This window comes from Pongo abelii, chromosome 15 (assembly GCF_028885655.2).
Source record: "Pongo abelii isolate AG06213 chromosome 15, NHGRI_mPonAbe1-v2.0_pri, whole genome shotgun sequence".
Lineage (NCBI taxonomy): Eukaryota > Metazoa > Chordata > Mammalia > Primates > Hominidae > Pongo > Pongo abelii.
In genome coordinates this window covers 25,547,645-25,567,674 of record NC_072000.2, presented here as the reverse complement: position 1 = coordinate 25,567,674, position 20,030 = coordinate 25,547,645, and the positions used below count along the sequence as shown (strand labels likewise).

Here is a 20,030-nt window from a genome sequence, read left to right as displayed (position 1 = left end):
ACGCTTATTGGAATGGTGTTTCTTTTCTTTTTACTCTTTTTACTTTTTACCCTTTTGGAGTCCTGCATACTGTCACTTAAATATTTATTTTGATTCTGTCCTCTTATCAGCTACTCTACTCCTTCCAAGTTAGATATTTATAGGGTAGGAGGAGGTGTGTATTGAAAAGGGAAAATAAAGACCAAAGTCTCAAACCTGTAGAGCCAAAAAGAATCTGTGGTTAAAACTCTACCTATGTACAAAAGGAATATTAAGCTGTGCAAATGCTGCTGTCGTGGCCTCGTGATGTAGTTGTTACTGGTAGAGGAACTGAACCCAGGTGGGGGTTTGTGTACAGGCTGCAGGTGCCTGGGGAGCACTGTGGCTCCACAGCACAGAAATAAACGCCTGAGTCTGTGGTCTGGGAAAAGGAAATGTACAATAAGCTGTAGCGTTCCGTAGTGACAGTCGTGGCACTTAATCTTCCATTCTGCTTTGTCCCTGAGGGAATGTAAAACAGGTTGATGAGCTGTCCCCAAGGGTTTTGGTGAAACCACTGCAAATTGTTCACAGTGGCAGAAAAATTGCACCGCAGCGTGGAATTGGCTCCCTCCTGGAGAATCAGGCCTGGAGGACTCTGCTCCACTTGTATTCCTCTCACACCTGGCCAGAAATGGAGAAAAAGTCATAAGTGATGGGGAGTTTAATATCTGAAAACCCTGAAAATGCCCCCACAGATTGTGTGAATAGAAAGACTGCAAGACTTAACTAACTCCTTTCTCTTCCTCCCCTCAACAAGGCTGCAGCTGCTAAATCCTTTTGGATTCCCACCTTGGACAGCCCCAACTCACAGCAAACCTGGGCACTCAAGAGCCCCAGCAGAGCTCCCAATATCCTCTTCATGATGCTTTGCCTTCTTGCTCCGGGCATTTTCACCGTAAGATATACTTAACTAAACCTTGGGGAGGTCGGTGTCATGACTTGGCTCTGGAACTGTTGCTTCTCCTGCAACCAATCAGCTCCACCCGACAAAGCCTGCTCACGCCCAGATGCTACTGAGTTTTTAAACAGCGTTCGGTGACAGGAAGCCCCACCAGCCGGCTTAAACCTGGCTGAGAACCGGGGTGGAAAGGGGTGGAGTGGAAGGGAAAAAGAAAGGTCATTATTCCATAACCTGAGGGAAGTTTTCTAATAATTCTGGATATAGTAAAGAATGTGTAAAGAATGTGAAAGAACGTGCCTCAACTCTAATACTAATTCGAGCCTGGAGGGGATCACAGAATGAGTGTCCACAGTTTAAAACCCCAAAACAAGAATGTGTTCTGACAAGAGGGTCTTTATTAACCAATGAATTAATTTAGGTGAAAGTCATTCCAGTCATGTAAAGTAATAAGAACATACATGTTACGTATTATATATGTAATAATTTTTATTATTAGAATATATGAAATATGTGGATTAGGACTCTCCTGAAATAATCAAGAATTGTGGTAAATATTGTTATAAGAAATGGCCCTAGTAAGACTGTAAATTGTGAGAGAAAAAATAAGATCAATTCAAATATTTTTTCTACATGTTACTCTGGATGGGCAATATGTTTTGTTTTTCTGATTCTTGTTTTATACAAACTTCCTTTATAGCTCATCTTACAGTCCAGTAAATCTTTTTTTCTTTATTTTTTTTCTGTCTTGCTCTTTTCCTTCCACTTTCTCCTATCATTACCTTTTGGTTCCATGTTCTCACTTTTCTATCATTACCTTTTGCTTCCATGTTCTTCCTTTTCTCTCTCTCTCCTTTATTTATGTATTTATTTATTTATTTTTGGTTGAGGATAGGGGGTTCTAGTTACAGGAAAGGGACAGAAGAAAACTAAAGAAAAGATGGCTTTCAACAGTTTAGAAATAATTTTGGACCTGCGAAATAAAAGTTCATATTTTTTTCTTAGGAAATCTTAGGAAATAAAAATTTTTTAAAATCTGAATTCTCTTCTTTGGAATTCTCCACTTTCCTTCTTGCTGTGTATGATTCTGTTTGATCCAGGAATATTTTCTGATAGATACAGATAAAGATAATGATATAGACAAAGACAAAAATTTAAATATAGATATATATATATGCATTTCAAATATAACCTAGAACTTGAATATTCATATGTCATTTATATTGTTTTAGAGGACAGAGCTACAATTGAAAATACTCAGCAAAAATATGTTTCTTATGTGCTGATAATGACTTAGTTTGTCCTTACACATAATTTTTCTTCCGTCTTTACTATTACTGGCCCTCATCCTTATACTCAATCTATTTCTCAGATCTTTCAACAACTATTCACTACTAGATCCTTCAGAGTCGTCCCTCAATTTAAGAAAAGCCTATAGTGCCTCCTGATGTGCTAAAACCTTGAGAAAGAGCACATCTTCCTCAGCATATATGGACAGCTCAGCCCAGCTGTCTTTTCCTAGGGCTGTACCTGTGGGTTGACTTGAACCAACAGAAGTGTCCACAGAATGAAGAGTACCATAAATAGGACCATGAGACCCCACGGTGGCTTTTATGAAGATAAATACTTTAAATGTAATTTAATGTAGTTATAACATCCATTTAATTCATATCTATGAACTGAAAAAATATGAGCTCACTAATTTGATTCAGTTTTAGTAAAACCAATATATTTAAGAGTGTTTGAGACCTTGGAAATTAAAAAAAAAAAATGAATTGGATGCGGTTTTTCCTTCATAGAGCTTGTGATATAGTGAGGAGACAAACATCTCTCTGAATGTAATAAAGGTTTACAGGATATCATTTTTAAAAAGCATCCTTAAACACCACATGAGCACCAAGACAGTAACAATTACGTCAAACTTCTATTACAGGATGTGACTTGATGGGGATGTGATGCTACATGCCTTCTGTGGAGGTGACAAGACTGGAGAGTAACAAAAGTAAAGATGGCAAACTTTGAAAAGTGACCCTTTGTTCTAAATACAAGGAGGAGAGAAGATGAGCAAGGTTCTGGAAAATATGACCCTTAGAATCAGGCAAGAGCCCTACCCAGAGCCTCATATTTTATAGGGCCACCCAATCTCACACACGCACACACACACACACACACACGTACTGAAGAACACAGGCTGTCTCTGTCACTCAGGACCGGGCACAATCTGTAAAAAACCACTAACACCATTTTTCAGATTTGAGAAAAATACCTCTTCACATACCTTGACCTTTGTCCTTTTTGAATATTATAAATATTTGTGGGTTGTGCCGCTCCTGCCATAGGAGGCAGACTCTGTTTATACGAAAATAATTTGTTTGTGCTTTTCCCCCAGAATCCATAAATAATAATAACTATCTGTAGATGGATTTGGAGGTAAAGGGGATGAAAAATGAGAACACTTACATTTTCACTGAAGTAGAAATTAAAGTTCTGCAGGCACAACATTGGATTAACTGCTCAAGAACGTTCCAAATAGTTACTATTGGCACTGTGAGGAATGGTGTAGAAAAATAAGTAAATATGATCTTATAGTAGCTCAGGTTTTAGGTTTTTGAAGAACCTCCATACTGTTCTTCATAGTGGCTATACTAATTTACACTCCTACAAACAGTGTACAAGGGTTCCCTCTTGTCCATGTCCTTGCCAGCATTAACACTTTTTGTTTTTAAATTTTTTGGTTCCATACGTCTTAATTGACTTCATATGACTCTGATTTGGAATTGGGGCCAAGGGTGGAGGGGTTTCAAGGAAGAGAAGGAAAAAATTAATTAGCTAGCCCCATCTTCCCTCTCAGCATGGAGGCAATAGATTCTTACATAAAGAAATACTGTTTCCCAAGGGTGCTGAGGATCTATTTTCTTGCATCTCTTATGTACTCATTTGTGGTTCTTCAGGGTACTCATGAATCAGCATAGTATTCACTATAGTTGCTCATGATTGCTGGAACACTTTGTAATATTCAACAACATTAGTTTTAAATTGCATTTATTTATCCTAGATTGAATCTGCATAAAGAGTGACACTGATTAGCTTCTTTATCAACTAGATGGATGTTGAAACTAGCATTTATTTTAAATATTGTAATCTAATTAAACTTAAAAACAAATAAATTCTAATTTTATTTAAATACATCTTATTAAAACTATTCATTGTTAATTATTATTTATATTTTGCTTTTTAGGTTTACTAGATTATTCTAATGGTTTAAAATAAAATTAGCTGTTTTTAAAAGTTATGAAAATAATTTGTTTTTGCTTTTGCCCCAGACTCCATAAATAATAATAATTATCTGTAAATGGATTTGGAGGCAAAGGGGGTGAAAAATAAGAACACCTATATTTTCACTGAAGTAGAAATAAAAGTTCTGCAGGCACAACATTGGATTAACTGCTCAAGAACGTTGCAAATAGTTACTATTGGCACTATGAGGAATGGTGTAGAGAAATAATTAAATATGGTTAAGGAATCAATAATAGTTATTGGACACTCAGCAAGTATTAGGGAAATTGAATTGAAAGGGAGAAAAACAGGAGAGAGGTAATCTGGGTAGAACTAATAAAGGGCAGGTCATCCATAGAACAACCAACCCCAAGATTCCACGTGGAGCTTTGCCATGATATTGTGTTTAATTTAGATTGCCTTTTGCTGGGGACCACCAGATTAAAAAAATAAAGTCTTTTTTTCCCTTTTTACTTATATTGTCTTTGGAAAGATGGCCTTGCACACATCCTTAAATGTCAGCTTTAATTAAGTCTCCCAGTCTCAAATACTTTCATCAGTAAGCTGAAGTCCTTTGAAGAGGCTTCTTTCCTCAAAGGACTGTAGCTCACTGAGGTCAGGATACCAGGTAAAATAATCTGTAGATAATACAACTTGAAATAAACACTCATTCTGGGTTTCTGATTGCATGAGAGATGAGATTAATAACTAAAAGCAAATTGATTTGCCTTATACCAATCCACATGGCCAACCTTAAGTCATCTCAGTCCATCACTATCTCAAGTAACATGGTGCAAATCACCTCCTCCAGCTTGTTACAAATCCTATAGTCTAATTTCTTCTAGAATCAGGTACAAGCTCTTTCCTTTGCAAAATGGCAAATAAGAAAATAAATTAAAGAAATCTAAGATGTCCATAGGAACTAAATGCTAGACAGGATTCTACTTTCTTTGTACTGTTTGCTTTCACAGAACACGTCAACTTCCTGAAAATAACTGAGGCTGACATCCTCAGTTATTTAAGCTATGTGTCTCAGGTAGTTTGTATGTAGCCCCCACTACAGTCCCAGGCAATGCGGGACTCAGCACAGAAGTACTCAGCATGTCGTTCCAATGGGCTGAGGGTTTCCTTAGGAGGAAGGAGTTTTCATTCTTCCTAAATTCAGCCTCAAAACCATTAATTCCTGAAACAACCCTATATCCCTATATGTACTTCAGGAGAAGCTGGAGTCCTTGACTGAGATATTGCACATATCAGAAAAGATATGTTGGAACAGAAGATCAATAATAGTTGCACCTCAGCTCCAGAGGGGCTCCTTCAGGGACACCGACATGAACATCAGGCTGGGTCACAGACTGGGCACTGGTTTTTCCTACAATGCCAATGCTGTGTCAGTGAACTCAGTTAACACAAAAAGTCTGTATTCAGAGTCAAATAGACAATGCTCCATTTGTGGACAAGAGAGTAAAATGGAATGATACCCACTTGGGAACAGGATTACCCCAAGCATCAAGACACACAATAAGATCTAGCCAAGCAATGAAGGTGCAGCATGCACCTTTCCAGGAGATTCCCCACAGACACAATCTGACAACGGGGTAACTTGAATCCAGGTTGAAACTAAGGAGAAATGGCAGGGATTTAGATTTCTTCTTCTTAGGGATCTTGTAGAAACTGCTAGTAAGATATGCTCTCTTGACAAACTTGCCTGCCTCTGGTGTCTGAGATTCTTTATACATCGCTGTCTAAAAGAATGCTCAGTCAGAAAGGACACCTCTTTAACCTGTAGAGAAGGAAGAAGCTTATTCTAATCTTTTACAGAAAAGCCATTTCCAATTTAGGCAACAACGCCCTCCAGGGGTCAAATAGAGGGCTAAGGAGAAATTCACAATTTTTGTGAACTTCCTCCACATCCTTCCTGCCCTTCTAGTGTTGAATTTCAAAGATTTATGATAATGTACAAAGGAGGATTTACGTTTGTAAGCCTGAAACTTACAAGATGGAGGATTTTTAAAAGAATAACATAAAAATAAGAACAAAACTGGGTACAAAAATAATTTTAGGTGAGAAATAAAATCACAACAAACTATAAATTTTAAAACACAAATACCATAAATATAAAATCAGAAATTTACATATTTTCTTACTTATTTATCTGACACACTTCTATAATACTTTATTTTTAAATTTTTACATTTTCAATTTTTGTGGGTACATAGTCGGTGTATATATTTTAGGGGTATACAAGCTGTTTTGATACAGGCATGCAATGTGAAATAATCACATCATGGAGAATGGGGTTTTCATCTCCTTAAGCACTTATCCTTTGTGTTACAAACAATCCAATTACACTTTTAGTGTAACTGTACATTATTTTAAAATTCACAATTAAATTACTTTTGACTATAGTCACCCTGTTGTGCTATCAAATAGTAGGTCTTACTCATTCTTTCTATATTTTTGTACTCATTAACCGTCCCCACCTCCCCCCTCATTCCCCCACTACTCTTCCCAGCCTCTGGTAACCATCCTTCTACTCTCTATGTCCATGAGTTCAATTGTTTTGATTTTCAGATCCCACAAATAAATGAGAAAATGCAATGTTTGTCTTTCTGTGCCTGGCTTATGTCACTTAACATACTGAGCTCCAATTCCGTCTATGTTCTCGCAAATGACAGGATCTCATTGTTTTTTTATGGCTGAATAATACTCCATTGTGTATATGTACCACATTTTATTTATTCATTCGTCTGTTGATGGACACTTAGATTGCTTCCAAATCTTAGCTGTTGTAAACAGTGCTGCAACAAACAGGAGTGCAGATACCTCTTCAATATACTGATTTCTTTTCTTCTGGGTATATACCCAGCAGTGGAATTGCTGGATCTTATGGTAGCTCAGGTTTTAGTTTTTTGAGGAAACTCCATACGTTCTCCATAGTGGTTATACTAATTTACAGTCCTACTAACAGTGTACAAGAGTTCCCTTTTCTCCACGTCCTTGCTGGCATTAATATTTTTTGTTTTTATATTTTTCGGTTCCATACTTCTTAATTGACTTCATATGACAATAAATTTGTAGTATTTCCTATATAGAGAAAATAAGATAATGCCATCTTTACTCCAAACATGTCTGATCAATTTTTTTAATTCACAGTGCATTGTGTTAATGTCATGTAAATTTTTAGGAATATAGTCAAATTTGAGAAAGTTACTATGTGCTATAAGACTTCACTACATTTCAAGTTTTCTTATTCTGTAATAAATCCTAAGTATTATGAACTGGTGACACTCATTAACTAGTTTATTAAGTCTATATTAGCTTTCCATTGCTGTATAACAAATTGCCATGGACGTAGCAACTTAGAATACCACCTATTAATTATCTTACAGTTTCTGTAAGGAGCAGCTAAGCTGGATCTCATAAAGCTGTAATCAAACAGTCAGTGAAGGTCAGAGTCTTGTCTGAGGCTTGGGAGTCCTCTTCCAAGCTCATTTAGTTATTGGCAGAATTCATTTTCTTGTAGCTGTAGAACTCATGGCAGCTTGACTCCTCTAGCAGGATGCTCTCTGCTCAGAAGCCTAAGCCTTTTAAAAGTCTAACCCTTTTAAACAGCCCACTTGATTGGATAGGGTCCATCAAGGATAATCTCCCTCTTGATGAACTCAAAGGAAACTAATTAGGGACTTTAATTACATGAGCAAAATCCCTTCACCTTTGCCATATGACCTAATTACAGGAGTGACATTCATCAAATTCTAGGGCCTGCCAACAATCAAGGGAGATTATACAACTCATGTACACCGAAGGGCAGATATCTTGGGTACCATCTTAGAATTCTTCCTGCCACAGCTGTTAATGTCCTCATTGTATTGATGTAGTAAGAGTGTTACTTTATCTTTATAAATGTAAACATTTTGTGACCAATTAGAAAGAAGTTAATAAAAATCTTAACGATTGGACAAGGTCTTTTCCTGCCAAAGGAAAAATATAACCAAAGGTAAGGAATCCAGTTTAGATAGCATAGAGTGTACAGACACTGCAGTGGTGGGCAATGAAACTAGCAAACTATATCAGAGGCCAGGCACAGTGGCTCACACCTGTAATCCCAGCACTTTGGGGGCTGAAGTGGGAAGATTGCTTGAGCCCAGGAGTTTGAGACAAGCTTGGGTAACATGGCGAAGCCTCATCTGTATTAAAAATACAAAAATTAGCTGGGCATGGTGGCACCTGTAGTCCCAGCTACTCAGGAGGCTGAGGCAGAAGGGTCACTTGAGCCGGGAGGCAAAGGTTGCAGTGAGCCATGATCATGCCACCGTACACCAGCCTGGGCAACAGAGCAAGTCTCTGTCTCAAAAAAGGAACAAAAAAGTATATCAGAGCCAGTTAGGGAGGTAGAATACAATTTTAAATACTGGAAAGTTGCTGACAATAGACTCTCATGATGTAAAGTTAAGGAAACAAAGATTTGTGAATGGATCATTAGCAAAGGAAAGGCTAAAGAGTGTAATGTAAAGGAGAATTAGTATCAAATATTTTGGTTCAAAGCTTGTGAAATCTTTCTAGCTAACATCTAAATATACAATAAAGTAACTGTGAGTCATGTAAATAAAACCAACTAAATCCAAATTAAATGCATCCCTAATTCAAATTCACATTAGCCTGGTTCCAAATAAACTTATGGTCACTTTGTCACCACCTGACAAAAGTAGAATTGTAATAGAGGGGGAATTGGAGTAGGAAAGCAAGGATCTTAACTAATTGTGGTTAAAATATCTTACTTTTAGAAAAATATGCAAATATATGACAATGTGAGCATAGTGCTAGTCTTTCCTAGAGCCTTGAAAGGTACCTGTTCAAGAAAGAGACCCTGAAGCTTAAGCTTCATTAACTTTACATTAAATCTTTCTCCAATCATAAAGAAAGTATTGTGGAATTATTTATCTGTTATATGTCTCATAGAGAATATCGTACCTAATATAAAAAGCTAATATGTTACTAATTTTAGAAAATTTAGCTTTAGAGATGCTAAGTTAAATTATTTAAGTCCCAATGCTTTTAAGAGATAAAGCAGGATTTAGAACCCAAATCTGTATAACTCCAGAGCCTAGTCTTATCATCTGTAGTCTACTCAGGCTGCTTAGATGATAATTGAAGCCTTTTGAGTAGATGAAATTTCCCATGGACAGAGAAGAGGGCCTACAGCAGTAGGAATGGAGATAATATGAGATGGTCAAAGAACAGCATAAAAAAGACATTGCAAAGGAGCTTCCAGAACTTGGATTTAAAAATAAGAGTAAATAATACTGCAAACATCCTTGTTTCAATAGAAAAATCACACATTATATCAAGAACATGGAAGATCTCAAAATGAATGAGAAAATATAATTAACAGACACGAACACCTAGATGACCCAAGTGTTAAAATTATCTGACAAGAGTTTTAAAACAGACATCATTTTCAAATGCTTCAGCAAGCAATTATAAACATGTTCAAAGTAAATTTTTAAAGTAGAATGTCTCAGCAAAGAAATAGAAGATAGAAAACGAAACAAATGAAAATTTTAGAACTGAAAGTAAAATAACTGAAATTAAAAACTCAGTGGATAAGCTCAACAGCAGAATGGATAGGTCAGAGAAAAGAACCAGTGAACTAGAAAGCTGAAAAAGAGAAATTGTCCATCCGAGTAACAGAGAGAAAATAGACTGAAAAAGATGATCAGAGCCTTAGACATCTGTAGTTCTATAATAAAAGTCTTAATATTTTTGTTATCAGAATTCTATATGAAGTATAAAAAGAAAATAGAGCTAAAAAAGTTCTCAAAGGAATAATGGCTGACAACTTCCGAATTTGTGAAGAGTCATAAACCTACAGATACAGGAGGCTGAGAGCACCCTATTCAGAATATACCTAAAAAAATTATGCCAATACACATCATAATGAAATCTGAAAATTAAAAAAAGAACAAATCTTGAAAGCAGCCTAAAGAAAATGGCAACTTACCCAAGGGAAATAAACAATTCCAATGACAGTATATTTCTCAATAGAAACCAGGGAGACCAGAAGGAAGTGGCCAGATATTTTTCAAGTGCTAAGAGAGAACTGTCAATCAGAATTATATACATATAAAATTATCATTCAGGAGTGAAGTGAAATCATGACCTTCTCCAATAAAAGATTGTCACCAGCAGACCTACCCTAAAAAAAATGTCTAAAGGAGCTCTCTAACCATGAACAAAATGATTTAAAAGAAACTCGGGACATCAGGAAATAAAAAGAACAAAATAACCAAAAATATGGGCAAACACAGTTGGCTTTCCTTTCCCTTGTATCTTCAATTATGGTTGATGGATCAAACAAAAATAATAACACTGTCTGATGAGGTTCTAAATATATATTGGGGAAAACATAAAGAAAATTGTATTATGAATTGATGAGGACAACTGAACGTAAAGGGAGACAATGTTTTTATACTTCATTTAAATTGGTGGAATGACATCACCTATAGATAACTGTGTTATCTATTTATAATAGCCATTAGAGCAAACACTGAAGAAAGCTACACAAAAATGCACATCCAAGGCATTACAGGTAAATTGAATGGAATTTTAGAAAATGTCAAATAATCCACAAGAAGTTAGGAGATAAAACACAGGGAAATAAAAAACAGAACAAACAAACAAAATTAAATGGAAGATTAATCCCTAAAATATACATTACATTAAATGCAAATGATGTACATATACCAATTAAGATACAGAGATTGGTCTACAAACAGCAATGAAAAGAGAGTTACGATACAGAGAAAGTGAAAAGAGTGGAAATATGATCCAACTACAGCTGTCTACGAAAACCTCATTTCTAACTTAATGACATAGGCATGTTGAGAGTAAAATATAGGCCAGGCGCAGTGGCTCACGCCTATAATCCCATCACTTTGGGAGGCCGAGGTGGGCGGATCATGAGGTTAGGAGATTGAGACCATCCTGGCTAACACGGTGAAACCCCGTCTCTACTAAAAATACAAAAAATTAGCCAGGCGTGGTGGCGGGCGCCTGTAGTCCCAGCTACTTGGGAGGCTGAGGCAGGAGAATGGCGTGAACCCGGGAGGCAGAGCTTGCAGTGAGCCGAGATCACGCCACTGCACTCCAGCCTGGGCGGCTGAGCAAGACTCTGTCTCAAAAAAAAAAAAAAAAAAAAAAAAAAAAGAAAGAAAGTAAAATATATATCATGCAAACATTAATCAAAGGAAAGTCAAAATAATTATATCGATATCGGGTAAAGTAGACTTCTGAGCAAAGCAAATTACCAGAGACAGAAGAGACAGAAAGGAACATTATATATTGTTGAAAGGGTCAGTCTATCAAGAAGGCATAGCAATGTTAAATGTGTATACACCAACCAAAAGAGCTGAAAAAATATGTGGAAGAAAAACTCATAGTAATGAAAGAAGAAACAGATGATTCTAGAATTATAGTTGGAAACTTCAACACCCCACTCTCAATAACTAATAGAAAAGCTTGCCAGAAAATTAGCAAGGACAGATGAACTCAACAACTCTGCTAACCAACAGGATCTAATAGCCATTTCTAGAACATGGCACCTACCAATGGCAGAATAAACAATCTTTTCAAATGCCTGTAGAACGTATACCAAGTATGCCATATCTTAGGCCACAAGACAAACCTCAAAAAATTAAATGTAAAAGAATTGAAATAATAAAGACTATTTATAAAAAAATAAAAAAGAAAAAATAAGTCTAAGTAAAGACATGCAAATATCTTTTTCTTTAAAAAAAATAGACTATGTTTTATAACCACAGTAGAATACAACTATAAGTGAATATCAGAAAGAGAGCAGAAAAATCTCCAAATATTTGAAAATTAAACAACATACTTCCTAATAATCCAAGGATCAAAGAAGCTCAAGGGAAATCAATCATACACTGAACCGAGTGGAAATGAAAATACAACATGCCAAAATTTGTAGGACATAGTCAAAGCAGCATTGAGAGAACATGTATATCCCTAAATGCAAATATTAAAAATGAAAAAAAGTATCCAAACAAAAATCTAAGTTCCCGCCTCAAGAACCAAGAAAAAGAAGGGAAAAATTAACCCAAAGCAAATTTAAAGAAGGAATTAATCAAGATAAAAGCAGAAATCAATAGAACTGAAAACAGAAACAAAAATTAAACAGCCGTTTTTAAAAGGATGGGTAAAACTGACAAACTTGTAGTAAAACAAAGACAAAAAGGCAAATTACTAATATTTGGAATGAAAGAGGGCGTGTTATTACAGACCCTGCAGACATAAAAAGGACATTTGGCAAAAACCAAGGAAATAAGAATAAAGTATGGGCTTTAGTTAATTTAAAAAAGAAAGAAAAACCGAAAATGTTTAATGTCACTGGCTATTAGAAATATGCAAAGTCAAACTACAATGATTTCTCCATACCTCTTAGAGTTTGCTGAAGTATTAACCAATGACAACACAAAATGCTAGCAGAAATGTGGAGAAATTAGGTTGCTCAAACATTGCTGGTGGGAATGCAAGACAGTACAGCAATCTAGAAAATACTTTGGTGATTTCTTATAAAACTAAACATACACTTACCCCATGTCTCAGTAATTGTACTACTTGGTATATATTCCAGAGTATGAAGACTCACCTTCATACAAAAACCTGTACATGAACACTTACAGAAGCTTTAATCATAATAGCTCAAAACTGGAAACAACCCAAATGTCCTTCATTAAGTGAATGGTTAAACAAACTGGCATATCCATACTATGAAATTCTACTCAGCAATGAAAAGGAATGAAACATTAATATATACAACAACCTGTATGAATCTCCAGATAATTATGCAGAGTGAAAAATATTCATGTTCATAAATATCCTGAATGATTCCATTTACATAGCATTCTTGAAATGATAAAATTATGGAAATGGAGAACAAATTAGTGGTTGCCAGGGGTTGAACAGTAGATGGTGGCATAATGGAAGTTGCTATTGCTATAAAAGGGAAACATGAGGATGCTTGTAGAGATGGAAATGTTCTGTATCTTGACTATATCGACATCCATATTCTGGCTGTAATTATATCATTGTTTTGATATATATACAATATATCAAAGATAATATATTATTAGAGGAAACTGGATAAAAGATACATGGAAAATCGCTGTATTACAATCCATGTATGTTGAAGACAGCTGCAAAACTGAGAATTCTCCAAAATAACTTCCATGTAGAAAACTGTTTATTACATGATAAGAAATAAAAATGTGATAATTTGAAGCATACATTTATTATTAAAACTAAATTGTAACCTCTGCATTTGTTTAGAGCTTAGGCCAACAAAATATTTTTTATCATTGACATTGTTTAGAATTCCTGGCATATGGTATTAAAAATCAGATTGGCTATTAATCATTTTTATATTGTTTTTAAAAAGCTCTCTAAAGCACCCCGTTATTACCTGCAACTGGGACAAACCACTCCCATTGCCTGACCTTTGGTATGCTTCTGCTAACAACAATTTCTGGAGTGTAAGTCATTGAGTTGATGGCAAAGTCAAAGACAGTCGTACCTCTGAAATACTGCTGATTATAGACCACCATAATAAGGTGAGTCATGCAAACTTTTTGGTTTCTCAGTGCTTATAAAAACTATGTTTACACTACACCGTAGTCTATTAAGTGGACAATAGCACTATGAAAAACAATGTACATACATTAATTAAAATGTACTTTATTACTAAAAAATGTTAACGATCATCTGATTTTTCAGCAAGTCATAATCTTTTTGTTGGTGGAGGGTCTTGCCTTGATGTTGATGGATGCTGACTGATCAGGATGTGATTGCTGAAGGTTGGGGTGACTATAGCAATTTCTTGAAATAAGACAACAATGAAGTTTGCTGCGTCAATTAATACTTCCTTTCATGAAAGATTTCTCTGTAGCCTGCAATACTGTTTGATGGCATTTTACCCGTAGTAGAACTTCTTTCAAAATCTGTGTCAAGCCTCTAAAAACCTGCTATGGCTTTATCAACTAAGTTTATATAATATTCTAAATCCTTTGTTGTTATCTTAACGATGTTCATGGCATCTTCACCAGGAATATATTCCATCTCAAGAAACTCCTTATTTGTTAGTTTTATCATGAGATTGAAGCAATTCAATCACATCTTCAGGTTCCACTTCTAATTCTAGTTCTCCTGCTATCTACCACTATATTTTGATTATCATTTGGATCTTTTAAAACTGACATTTAAAAATTCTGAGCTCCAGAGGGCACCTCAAGAGCCGTTCAACTTGTTTACTGCCTCCAGGAAAGAAAACAACTTAACCATGCCAAACCCATGATTTCCCTCCTATTCTTAAAAGCTTTCTACAGCAGTGTCCTAGATAGTTAAAATAAACAAGAACAATCAATATCATTTCAAAATTATTTCAGTTACTTATTCCACTGAAGTATTTACTCCTGCAGTTACTTACTCCACTGAAGTCTTGAATCTTTCAAAGTCATCTGTGAGTGCTGGAATCACCTTCTTCCAAACTCTTGTTAATCTTGATATTTTTACCTCCTTCTGTGAGTTACAAATGTTCTTAATGGTATCATGTAGAAGATTTTCAATTTACTTTGCTGAGATCCATCAGAGGAATTACTATCTATGGCAGTTATGGCCTCGTAAAATGTATTTCTTAAATAGTAAGACTTGAAAGCCAAAATTATTCCTTGATCCAAGGGCTGCAGAATGGATGTTACATTCACAGGCAAGAAAACATTAATCCCCTTGTACATCTCCATCAGAACTCTTGGGTGACCAAGTGCATTGTTAATCAGCAGTACTATTTTGAAAGGAACCCTTTTTTTCCCAAACAGCAGATCTCAACATTGGGCTTAAAATATTCAGTAAACCATGCTATAAACAGATGTGCTGTTATCCATGTTTTGTTGTTCCATTTATAGAGCACAGGCAGAGTAGACTTAGCATAATTCTTAAGGGCCCTAGAATTTTCAGCATGGTAAATGAGCATTGGCTTTAACTTAAAGTCATCAGCTGCATTAGCACCTAACAAGAGAGTCAGCCTGTCCTTTGAAGTTTTGAAGTCAGGCATTGACTTCCTCTCTCTAGCTATGAAAGTCCTACATGGCATCTTCTTCCAATGGAAAGCTGTTTTGTCTACAATGAAAATCTGTTGTTTAGTGTAGCCACCTTCATCAATAGTCTTAGATCTTCTGGATAACTCGCTGCAGCTTCTACATCAGCACTTCCTGCTTCGCCTTGCATTTTTATGTCATGATGATGACTTCATTTCTTAAACCTCAGGAAACAACCTCTTGTAGCTTCAAACTTTCCTTTGGCAGCTTCCTCACCTCTATCAGCCTTCACAGAATTGAAGAGAGTTAGGGCCTTGCTGTGCGTTAGGATTTGGCTTAAGGGAATATTGTAACTGCTTTGATATTTTATCCAGAACACTAAAACTTTCTCCATATCAGCAGTAAGACTGTTTTACTTTCTTATCATTTATGTGTTTACCTGGAGTAGCACTTTTAATTTTCTTCAATAAATTTTCCTTTGCATTCACAACTTGGCTGTTTAGTTCAAGAGGTCTATCTGTCAGCTTATTGATTGGGCTTTGACATGCTTTTCTCATTAAGCTTAATCATTTCTAGCTTTTGACTTAAAATGAGAGTCCCATCATGGTAGTTCATGCCTATAATCCCAGCTGTTTGGGAGGCAAAGGCAGGAGACTTGTTTGAGCCCAGGAGTTTGAGACCAGCCTAGGCAACGTGGTGAGACCCCATCTCCACAAAAAGAAAAATAAATAATGTGAGAGATATGCGACTCTTTCTTTCACTTGAACAGTTAGAAGTCATTGTAGGGTTATTAATTAGCCAATTTTCAATACTGTTATGTCTTACAGAATAGAAAGGCCTGTGGAGAGAGAAAGAGAGGGGCAAACAGTCACTTGGTGGAGAAGACAGAACACACACAAAAGATTTATTGATTAAGTTCACTGTATCGTACAAGTGGTTCTCTCCGCCTGCAGCTCTTCTTAGCAGGAACCTTAACTTTGCTATTGTGATCTTTCTGACATATCTCAATGTAACTATTTTCTCAGAGAGGCCTTCTCTGACCACCAGCAGCATAATCCCCACCCTGCCAAAGTAAACACAATTTTACCATCTTTCATATCCATTTTTAAAATTTATTGTCCTTATCATGTGTTGAAATTATATATTTGTTTGAATTGCTTTATTGTATGTATACATCTTCCCTGTTAAATTGTAACTGTTCACTGCTGTATTGCCAACAGCAAAGTGTTTGCCTACCTAAGATGCTGTTACCACATGTGTAGGGGAAAGTAACTTCTTTCAACTTCTTTCAAATGTGAACTCTCACATTTATTCTTGCAATGTAGCTCATTAATTTTCATTAACAATAGAAGCTCATTTATATTATGGAATATAATAGCTATTAAAGTAGCACTAATCAAGCCCCCTTTTTCCTAACTATATCCAATTTTATGTTTAATTTTTTTACAATTTCAACTTTTATTTTAGGTTTGAGGGTATATGTGCAGGTCGGTTACATGGGTATATTGCGTGACACTGAGGTATGGGGTATGAATGATCCTGTCACTCAGGTAGTGAGCATAGTATCCGATAGGTAGTTTTTCAGTCCTACCCTCATCAGGAAACCCCAGTATCTATTGTTCCCATTTTTATGTCCTTGTGTACCCAATGCTTAGCTCCCACTTATAGGTGAGAAAACGTGTATTTGGTTTTTCTGTTTCTGCATTAATTCACTTAGAAATTTGGCCTCTAGTGGCATCCATGTTGCTGCAAATGCCATGAGTTCATTCTTTTTTGTAGCTGCATAGTATTCCATGGTGTATATGTGCCACATTTTCTTTATTCAATCCACATTTGACAGGTACCTAGGTTGATTCTGTGTTCTTGCTATTGTGAATAGCACTGCAATGAACATGCGAGTACATGTGTCTTTTTGGTAGAATGATTTACTTTTCTTTGGATATATACCTAGTAATGTGATTGCTGGGTTGAATGGTAGATCTATTTTAAGTTTTTTGAGAAATCTCCAAACCACTCTAAAAACTGTTTACAGTGGCTGAACTAATTTACATCCCCATCAACAGAGTATGTGTTCCTTTTTCTCCATAGCCTAGCCAGCATCTGTTATTTTTTGACTTTTTAATAATAGCCATTCTGACTGGTGTGAGATGGTATCTCATTGTGGTTTTGATTTGCATTCCTCTGATGATTAGTGATGGTGAGAATTGTTTTCAAACATTTGTTGGCCACTTAGATATGTTTTCTTTTGAGAAGTGTTCTTGTCCTTTGTCCATGTTTTAATGTGGTTATTTGTGTTGTTCTTATTGAACTTATTGATTAAGTTCCTTGCAGATTCTGGATATAAGACCTTTGTTGGATGCGTAGTGTGCAAATATTATCTCACGTTCTGTAGGTTGTCTGTTTACTCTGTTGATAGTTTCTTCTGCTAGACAGAAGCTCCTTATTTAGGTCCCTCTTGTCAATTTTTATTTTTGTTGCAATTGCTTTTGGGGACTTAAGGCAAAAATCCTTTGCCCAGACTGATGTCAAGAAGGGTATTTCCTAGGTTTTATTCTGAAATTTTGATAGTCTGAGATCTTACTGTAAATTTTTTTTTTCAATTCTGTTTATTTATTGAATAGGGAATCCTTTCCCCATTGCTTGTTTTCCTTGGCTTTGTGGAAGATTAGATGATTGTAGGTGTATGGCTTTATTTCTCTGTTCTCTAGTCTGTTCCATTGGTCTATCTGTCTGTTTTTGTACTGTTACCATTATCATTTTGGTTACTGTAGCATTATAGTGTAGTTTGAAGTTGAGTAATGTGATGCCTCTGTCTTTGTTCTTTTTGCTTTGGTAATTTGGGCTCTTTCTTGGTTCCATATGAATTTTAGAATAGTTTTGTCTAATTTTGTGAAAAATAATGATGGGAGTTTGATAGGGATAGTGTTGAATCTCTAGACTGCTTTTGGCAGTATTGCCATTTTAACAATATTGATTCTTTCAATTCATAAGCATGGAATGGTTTTTCATTTATTTGTGTTGACTCTGATTTCTTTCAGCAGTGTTTTGTAATTATCCTTGTAGAGATCTTTCACTCTCATGTCATTTACCATAGCCACAAAAAAAATAAATACCCAGGAATCCATCTAACCAAGGAAGTGAAAGATTGATCAGTTCCAGGAGTCTTTTGGCAGAGTCTTTAGGATTTTCTAGGTATAGAATCATATTGTCAGCAAAGAGAGATACTTTGACTTCCTGTTTTCTTACTTCAAAGTCTTTTATTTTTTCTCTTGTCTGATTGCTATGGCTAGGACTTCCAACACTATGTTGACTAGGAGTAGTAAGAGGGTCACTCTTTTCCTGTTCCAGTTCTCAAGAGGAATGCTTTCAGTTTTTACCTGTTCAATATGATGTTGGCTGTGGGCTTGTCATAGATGGCTGTTATTAATTTGAGGTATGTTTCTTCCGTGCCTAGTTTGTTAAAGGTTTTTATTATGAAGGGATGTTGGATTTTATCAAAAGTTTTTTCTGTGTCTATTGAGATGATCACATGGCTTTTGTTTTTAATTATGTTTATGTGGTGAATCATATTTATTGATTTGCATATGTTGAACAAACCTTGCATCCCAGAAATGAAGCCTATTTGATTCTGGTGAATTAATTTTTGATGTAGTACTGGTTTCGGTTTGCTAGCATTTTGTTGAGAATTTTCACATCTAGATTCATGAGGAATATTGGCCTGTAGTTTTCTTTTGTCTTTATGTCTTTACCATGTTTTTGTTTCAGGGTGAGGCTGGCTTTATAGCATGAGTTAGGAAGGTATCCGTCCTCCTCAACATTTTGGAATAATTTCAGCAGGATTGGTCCAAGCTCTTCTTTGTACATATGGTACAATTTGGCTGTGAATCCTTCTGGTCCAGGACTTTTTTTTGGGTGGTAGATTCTTAATGATTGATTTAATTTTTTTCTTGATTGAATCTTGGAAGACTGTGTGCTTCCAGGAATTCAACCACTTTCTCTAGATTTTCTAGTTCATGTGCATAGAAGTGTTTATAATAGTCTCTGAGGATCTTTTTTATTTCTGTGGTATCATTTTTAATGCTGCCTTTGTCATTTTTCATTGTGCTTATCTGGAACTTCTCTTTTTTTCTTTGTTAATTTAGCTAGCAGTCTATACATCTTGTTTATTATTTTTTTTGAAGAACCAACTTTTGGTTTTATTTATCCTTTGTATGAATTTTTGTGTCTTGATTTTATTTAGTTCTGCTCTGATTTTAGTTATTTCTTTTCTTTTGCTAGCTTTGGAGTTAGTTTGTCCTTTTTCCAGTTTCTCTACGTATGATGTTAGATTGCTAATTTAAGGTCTTTCTTATTTTCTGACATTGGCATTTAGCACATAAACTTTCCTCTTATCTCTGATTTTGCTGCATCCCAGAGATTTTTGTATGTTGTGTCTCTGCTTTCATTTATTTTAAATAATTTTTTGATGTCTGCCTTAATTTCATGGTTTATCTAAAATCATCCAGGAGCAAGTTGTTTAACATGTAATTGTGTGACTTTGAGAGATCTCCTTAGTATTGATTTCCATTTTTATTTCACTGTTGTCTAAGAGTATGGTTGGTATAATCTCCATTTTAAAAAAAATTTATTGAGAGTTGCTTTATGGCCAACGAGAAGAATGTATATTCTGTGGTTGATGAGTGAAGTATTCTATAAAGTTCTGTCAGATCCAATTGGTCAAGTTT

The 20,030-nt window shown here is 35.6% G+C and overlaps 1 gene segment (V, D, J or C); it reads right to left on the bottom strand.

Annotated features, from left to right (window-relative positions):
* Nucleotides 1-250: 250 nt before the first annotated feature.
* Nucleotides 251-919, bottom strand: LOC134760143 (T cell receptor alpha variable 22-like). The segment is given in 2 exon segments: nt 251-642; nt 831-919. Coding segments are annotated over 2 exon segments (471 nt in total).
* Between the last annotated feature and the right edge of the window lie 19,111 nt (nt 920-20,030).